General features: G+C 38.1%; 1 protein-coding gene across 1 annotated transcript in view; it reads left to right on the forward strand.

The window, feature by feature from the left end:
• ext1b (exostosin glycosyltransferase 1b) overlaps positions 1 to 7,439 on the forward strand; it is an 85,922-nt gene extending 78,483 nt beyond the window's left edge. The window contains exons 10-12 of the mRNA XM_077742986.1: positions 1,211 to 1,371; positions 3,823 to 3,994; positions 4,065 to 7,439. Coding sequence (XP_077599112.1) covers positions 1,211 to 1,371; positions 3,823 to 3,994; positions 4,065 to 4,250 — 519 coding nt within the window. The 3' untranslated portion in view covers positions 4,251 to 7,439. The remainder of the gene's footprint in view (positions 1 to 1,210; positions 1,372 to 3,822; positions 3,995 to 4,064) is intronic.
• The last annotated feature ends 605 nt before the right edge of the window (positions 7,440 to 8,044 follow it).

The following is an 8,044-nucleotide window of genomic DNA, read 5'->3' on the forward strand; positions in this document are numbered from 1 at the left end:
TTGTGTATATTTACCATTGCTCTATGTATAATCTCCTTCTGGGTGCCTTTACCCTTTTATGACAACATTCTATCTGACACTTGAGGTCATCTTGGCTTCTTCAGCAAACCTGGGAAAAAATGGTTTCTTCATTTTTTTTGCATTGACATTTTGTGGGTGGTTAGCTATCTTACATTTATGTTGTTTTGAAGATTCAGAACATGGTGTCCATGCTATGCCCAGTTTACACGGCAAATTATGAAAATATTGAATTTGGCCCCCACAAGAAGCTTGAGTGTAACCTAGCTTATTTCGCACTTCCTAGCTTTGGAGCTTGTGCTAAATTAAATAGTTAGCTGAGGTGTCACCATCTGACAGGTTGAAATCAATTATTATTATTTTCCATAAATAAACGTATATTTAAAAAGAAAACAAAACAATAAATAGATTTATCGTAGTTGTGATTATCTTGACTCCTGCTGGACATTTTTGTTGTTTGGAAATGTTTATTTCAAGGGTTTAAATAGATATATTTTACACTATCATTATACTTATGGATTTGTTTGTTAATTGTAACACATAACGCCATTGACAATCATAACATCAAATCTATTTTGTTGAGTCTTTGATGCACTGTCCTTCCTTGATGGTGATAGATGTAACTATCCTCAACAAAATGGAGTAGATGTCTATCACCAATGACTTCATACTATAATATATTTGAAAAACAGTCTTTTTTTAGCTGATTCCGATCCTTTGTTTAACAAATGAAAGTGGTATGGTTTTATGTTAGCCTTTGCATAGTATGATTTTTCTTTAAAAGTACCCCTTGGGCTTAAAGGTTTACCCACCACTCTTAATTTACAAAATATGTCCATCTTTTAGTATATTACAAAAATGCATGTGGGTTTCAATCCCTCTTTAAAAAACAGCAAGTCAGTTGAATGGTGTTAAGGTCAAATCAGAAAACACAACCTTGAATCTAAAGTAATTCTATTCAAAATATATTCAATTGTGGCAATATGCATAAGGAATGGTTGGGGGAAAATAGCCAGTGCACACCCGCCACTATTGAAATTGATTTAAAATGCATGCCAGCTGTTCTCTTGAAAGTTTAACTGAGATTTTCCTTAAAAAAATAAAGGTACTTTAAAAACGAATTTCTATATATTTGGGAGCTAAATATGTTAGTCTTTTTATGTGCGTTTTCCAATAAAATGTCTGTTTCCAGGTGGACTTTGCCTTCACCGTGTGGCAGAGTTTTCCCGAGCGAATCGTTGGCTATCCCGCACGGAGCCATTTTTGGGACAGCAACAAGGAGCGTTGGGGTTACACCTCCAAGTGGACCAATGACTACTCGATGGTGCTAACAGGCGCTGCCATCTACCACAGGTGCCGTACTCCAAACTGATTCTATTTCCACCAATGACCCACAACTGTCCCGTATTTCTTGCACTATGACAGTTAAAGTGAAGTCAAAAGCCTTTATTATAAAACAGCTGCATTAACAAAATCAGTGGTGCTACTCCACAGAATGCGTGTTTCCCAATAAAATATAAGTAATTTAAAAAAAAGCCACGTCCGGGCGTTGCAATGGAAGAAAAATGTTGAATATTCTAAAATATTGTTAGAAGTGATTGAGTGTCTAGCTGATGTAAGTTCAGAGCCCTGATGTGTCTCGGAAAAAAACTGTCCCTGAGTCTATTTGTCCATGTTTTGTGAGACCTGTAGCATCTGCCAGAGGGCAGCAGCTGTAAGGGTCCCTAACAATGTTCACGGCTCTGCTGAGGTAGTGAGGGCTGGCAATGTCATCCAGTGGACTCTCTGGATGGATTTTCTGTCTCCAGTATGCCAGGATGCTCTCCACCGTGGCTCTGTAGAAGGTTATCAGAAGCTTAGTCTCCAAGTTGTTCCTCCTGAGGATTCTCAGGAAATGTTGGTCGCTTCTGGGCCTTCTTCACCACTGCTTTGGTTTAGGTAGACCAGGAGTTCTTGTCTATGACCTGGACCCCCAAGAATTTGAAGGACTGGACCCTCTATACGCATACTCCATTTATGAAGAGCAGGGCCCGACCCGTGCTGCGTTTGCAAAGGTCCAGGATTATTTCTTTAGTTTTTGTGGTATTTTAGTGTGAGATTGTTCACCAAACACCATGAAGACAGTTTGTTGACCTCATCTGTGTAGGCAGACTCATCCCTCCCTGAGATAAGTCCGACCACAGTGGTGACATCGGCACATTTGATGATGGAGTTAGAGTGGTGGGTCGGTGTATAGTCGTATGTGTACAGGGCTCAGTGTAATGGAGGAAGAGAGGTGGGGACCAAGTCACCTGTTTCATTACAACACAACGCCCAACATGAACCGCTTATCCTCACAAGGGTTGGTTGGTCTGGAGCCTTTCCTAGCTAACTACGGGCACCAGGCGGGGTACACCATAAATCCGTGGCCCACCAATGGCAGGATACTAGGAAAACCAATGGACAACTTATGAGTAAAATAGGTCATAAAATAATCAACATTTGAATGTAAAGATGCTAGGCATATTAATGACAAAGACTGTTTTAGATTTGTTTACATTTTAAGTAGAGGAGGGGGTCACGATATTTCATATTTTTTGCAGTAAACAAGGCCATGTAAACACAATAACCCAGTTAGTCTTTCATTATTAAACTAATATCTGGCCGCATATATCTCCTAACAAGAGCCCCTTTGAAAACTGTTTTCTACATGCTCCATCGGCAAGAAATCTCAGTCTTTTCATGGAAGTAGTGGTTGTTGTGTAATGTACATAGCAAAATCTAGATGGAATACATCATACTAATTGATATTCATGAAGGTCGGTAAAAAAATCAGATAATTTCACCATAACTTTTAGTGCAGTTGTATTCAAATACGAAAAACACAGTATTGAAACATAATTTATTGAAGCTGTGAGCACAGCATCTCTATTTCTCATTTCACACTTCAATTTGCATGCTACCGTGATCTAGGATTATTTTGCTTTTTCTTATATTCGTTGTCTTTTTATTTGTCTTTTTTTTTAACAAGCCACATCTAATTTATGGTTTACCGAGATCGTTGTGACTGTGAAAGTCATAAACTGTAAAATCTCCAGATTGCATTGTATTATGTATACACAACTCTTTATGTCTGCAGTTCTGGAATTGCAGATTCTATCTCAGGTCTGTACCTTCCTTTGGGAAGTTTTCATTTTCAGAACTGCTTTATCCTCATTTGGGTCGCGGGGGTTGCTGGAGCCAATCGCAGCTGTCTCCGGATCAGAGCTGTGAGGCCGATGCGTTACCACACACACCACCGGGCCGCCTCCATAACACTACTGTAATGCTAAGTGTAGTCTATAATCCTTATAAACCGTGATTTATGGACGGAGGTGTGTGTTTGTGTGTATGTTAAGATTCTCTCGCTACGTTTGTCCAAACCATGCATCGAACAGAGTTGAAACTTTTTTTATTGGCTAGAAACGGCTGTCAGATTATAATAGACGATGATTGAATTTCTTCACCTCTAAGTTTGTAAACTCATTATTTTATTTCCTAAAGCTGAAAGCAGTGTTGATGTATGATTCGTTGTCTTTACATGATGCCCCTAAACACACGACGTGGCTGATTGGTCGTAAAGTAGGACGCCTTTCCACTTTTTTCCTGCTGTAACTTTTCCAATTTCATCCTTTATTGCGATCTTCCCGCGTGTGAATTAGCCACTGTGCTTCTTCTTACACAAATAGATTACCAAAACATGCACAATAACAACCTCACCCAAGCAGGTGAGACCTTCTGCTTGTTTGTCAATAAGGGTGAAACAAGTTTGTGTCTTATTTTCAGGTATTACCACTACCTGTACACAAACTACTTGCCGTCTAGTCTCAAAAGTATGGTAGATCAACTGGCCAACTGTGAGGACATCTTGATGAATTTCCTAGTCTCTGCCGTCACTAAGCTACCTCCGATCAAGGTTACGCAAAAAAAACAGTACAAGGAGACCATGATGGGACAGGTAAGGTAGACATCACTCAAATTTTTGCCACAAACACAAATAAAATATTTGTTCATCTATCGCACGCTAGTCTTCCAGAGCATCCCGCTGGGCCGATCCGGACCACTTTGCTCAGCGGCAGACGTGCATGAACAAGTTTGCCAGCTGGTTTGGCGCCATGCCGCTAGTCCGTTCCCAGATGAGACTCGATCCCGTCCTGTTCAAGGACCAGGTCTCCATCCTGCGCAAGAAATACAGGGACATCGAGAGGCTCTGACAGGTTAGGCACCCCTTCGAGGGCGACCCCACTCGGGAGGCGTGACGGTGCCAGACGATGAAGCGTCGCCAGTGAATATTAGCGCTGTTTCTGAGTAAAACATTTGAGAGTACACAAAAAGACAGAAAAAACACTGCTGATCAAGACTCAAATAGAATATTTTTTGTGGATGAGAACTACCAAGGTCTCTGGTAGGTGTACAAGAGAGATAGAGCATCTTTCTATGTGCGTGGGGCCGTTTCTGAGAACACTGCCCACCGCGAATACCCCTTCTCTGGTTACTCGAAGCAATCCATCTTGCATCAGGACACAATGGACTTTCTCGCAACTCAACCTCTCCATTGCTTTATTGCCTGATTTGATTTTTGTACAAATCAGCTGTCTCTGAGTGGGGTGGGTGCAGATCATCCATTTTTTAAAATGTTTTATTTTAAGAATATTGACATCATATCATGATGGGATTCAAATGGTCATTTCTTTTCAAGATCCCCATTGAAATTTCACATATTGGCTTCAGTCCTGTGGGTTGTTTTTTTTTTCATTCATTTCACATCTTATTGTCCTCTCACTCGTGTGTGTGGGGGGGGGGGGTATGTATAATATGAACATTTGGGATAAAATGCATTAATTCTTAGATGTTCTAACCCAAACTGCCATTTCATTTCATATTCGCTGGCCTTTTAGAGACGCCATGATTTCTGGGGAGTGCCAACTTGACATCAGGTATGCCTTTACAGTTATTTATTGCACATTTACTCTGCCTGTACTAGTTCGAGTTACTTCCTTGGAAATATCCCATCAGTCCAATAATAGCCACCGTTTTCTTTATTTTTATTTTTTTGTGTGCCGGGCAACATTTCACCACTCGTTGCTGTCAGTGACATCAAACAAGCTGACAGTTTGCACATTAATTGGCAGTGTGGCTGGCAGTCGGCCTTTAATTAATCACTACGAATGGCGTGATTAGATGTCAGATCGGACACTTGAATGAAAGAAACTTGTTTTTTTTTTGTAGCCTTTGTGTCTGGCAAAGCGACCATTTTATTTACATTTTTGGAATATGCAACAGTGCCATACAAAGTGTTGATAGCAGAATCCAAAAGGTCAATGCAAATGTTGCTCTTACAAAATACAAGTACATTGGAACCTTGAAGATTTTTGTTTTTAAGGAAAAATAGGACTCATCAACCTTTTTTTACATCCTTCATTCATTTTATGTTCCGCTTATCCTCACAAGCATTCGGCACTCGACTGATAAATGAATAAAAATCACCTTATCAAGTCATTGATGTCCAGCTAAGATGTTAGTAAATCCCTCTAGATGCCACAAAAAGGCGATAAAGCACTTTGTTCTATTAGACAGCTCTGGCCTAACGACGCCAAAGCACTACTTTTATTTTGAACTTTAATTGAATTTTAAGGTTCGGATTTACAAATGTTTACTCACATCTTTTAACCCGCTGTGGTGCACAGTATTTTGGACATATTGGAAATAAAAAAATCTAACATGATTTTATTGGCAGTTTAAAAATGGAGAACAAAATGATGGATTTTACGATTGGCACTGAAATTTCGACATTAAGATAAACTCAGTACAGGTGGATGTGTTCAGGATTATTACTGACATTTCTAAAGGTATATAATCTGGTGTATAATCTGGGATACATTTTATTGGCAAAAATACTACAAACATTGCTTACATTGTTCCTAAAAAAAATAAGATTCCTTCTGCTGAGATGTATATTATTAAGGTGTTTTTTTTTTTTTTACCTTTGAATACTAATTACAATTGCCTTCTGTCCAAAGAAACCACCAGGTTTTTGCATTTCATTGATCATGTTTTGTATTTCTTTGTGGCAACAGTATTCATCTACAACAAGCATCTGTTCCTCATTTTGTCTTAAATCCACACTACGCCTTTTTAATGCCTGATTGTCACAGATCAAAAAAATGCATATCCTCTAACTCCCTGCACTGTACATAAACATATTTATTTTTTCTAAACAGGACTGTTTAGGCTACAAAGTGACAGATTAGGAATCATCCTGAGGAGTTCAAGTATTTATTCAGTTTTCAGTTCACACAGCAATAACACCGCCCATCTTAAGTTTCATTCCGCAATGGGTTTTTTATTTTTTTCCTCCACTTGGAAACATCAACTGGAGTCCCACGCGTGCCATAGGGGAACATATTATAAATTGGTTTAGGGTACACCATTTTGGCTCTCGGCAGGAGTCAAATTGCAAAGGCCTGATAAAATGAATAGGATGGAGAATAAAAAGCAACTGTTACAGATCTAAAAAGCTGCTTCTTATTTCCATGGTTTAGAGCAGGGGTGTCAAACTCCCTTTGGTCTGCGGGCCGAATACAGCTTAATTTGAGATCAAGCGGGCCGGACTAGTAAGTAAACTCATTGCAAAATTACATAGAACTAACAATAAGCCCACTTTTTTCCTTTGTATTAGTCACTAATACTAATAATTAGTGCAAAGAATGCGTAAATTATCAAAACGTTTATTAACAGAATTCTCATTTTACATTATGAACAATATATTATGAACAAGAGAATAACATAAGAACATAAATAAATGCCAATTCATGTGTTCTGCACGTACTAAAACACTGCGCCTAGCAGATAATACAAGAACTACACATTTTAAATAAAATTCATATTTTTTTTATACAATGCAGCTTTCTTCCCCGGGCCGTACCAAACCACCAGACGGGCCAGATCCGGCCCGCGGGCCGTGTGTTTGACACCCCTGGTTTAGAGTTTTGTTTTTGTTGAGTTTTTTTTTTGCAAGAATTGATTTGTTATTCTTTCTAAAGGTTATTTCTATGCTTCCAAATCAAAACCATAACATGCCAGGTGCTTGTTAATCTTAATTTTGTGCCTTTTTGTCAACCTAAATTCCTGCACAGACGGTTGTTGTTGTCAATGGCCATGTATCCAATGTCATATCACCACAAACAACCGCCAACCTTCCTGATCCCAGCACACGCACAACCATTTTACAAATTATTTATCCTCACATGATCCGTTGATGGGGGAGGTGAATGCGTGTGGCTATCCTAATGCCTTCTCCTCTCCACTCCTCCTATTATGTAAAGACTTTTATAGAGGTAACAAATGAGATAGATAAATGATTTTGTAAGGATGATTTATAATAAAATAAAATCATTTCAGGATACTTGTGTCTTTCATCACCCCCTGATGACTCTTCACCTTTAAACCTTGTCATCAGTACAGTGATATATCGGAAATTCACAATTTAACTCTGGGAAAGAGCTGGCCAAATATTATACTTGTTCAATAGTTGGGTCAGTACAAAATTGTAAGACATTTTAGTTTCAATATTCATGGATTAATATAAAATAAAGCTTCCCTTTTTTAATTTTCTGCGCCATCGTATCTCATCTTACATTGTTTATTGTGTATTTTTAAATGCATGCAAATGGTAACATTTTTGGAAAACTGATGTCAAGTCTTGCATATCATGTAATTCATAACTTTCATCTAAAATGTTATAAAACCATATTGTAACAGGGTCACAAATATTTGAAATATTAAATTCAATTCTCAATTTTATAAGAGACATAGAAAACAAATCATACTCCCTGAAATTTAATTGTCTTTTATTTGAGAATATGGCTATTCAAAAGTTGACATATTTTTTTTTAAATTATTGTCACACTTAATTAAAACCTGAGCATTTGGGGTCAATTAAAAAATGCAATTATATTATTTTTAAAGGTCGCTATTTTGTTTTATACATATAAATTAATACAATGTT

The sequence above is a fragment of the Stigmatopora nigra genome, chromosome 21 (assembly GCF_051989575.1).
Source record: "Stigmatopora nigra isolate UIUO_SnigA chromosome 21, RoL_Snig_1.1, whole genome shotgun sequence".
Classification (NCBI taxonomy): Eukaryota; Metazoa; Chordata; class Actinopteri; order Syngnathiformes; family Syngnathidae; genus Stigmatopora; species Stigmatopora nigra.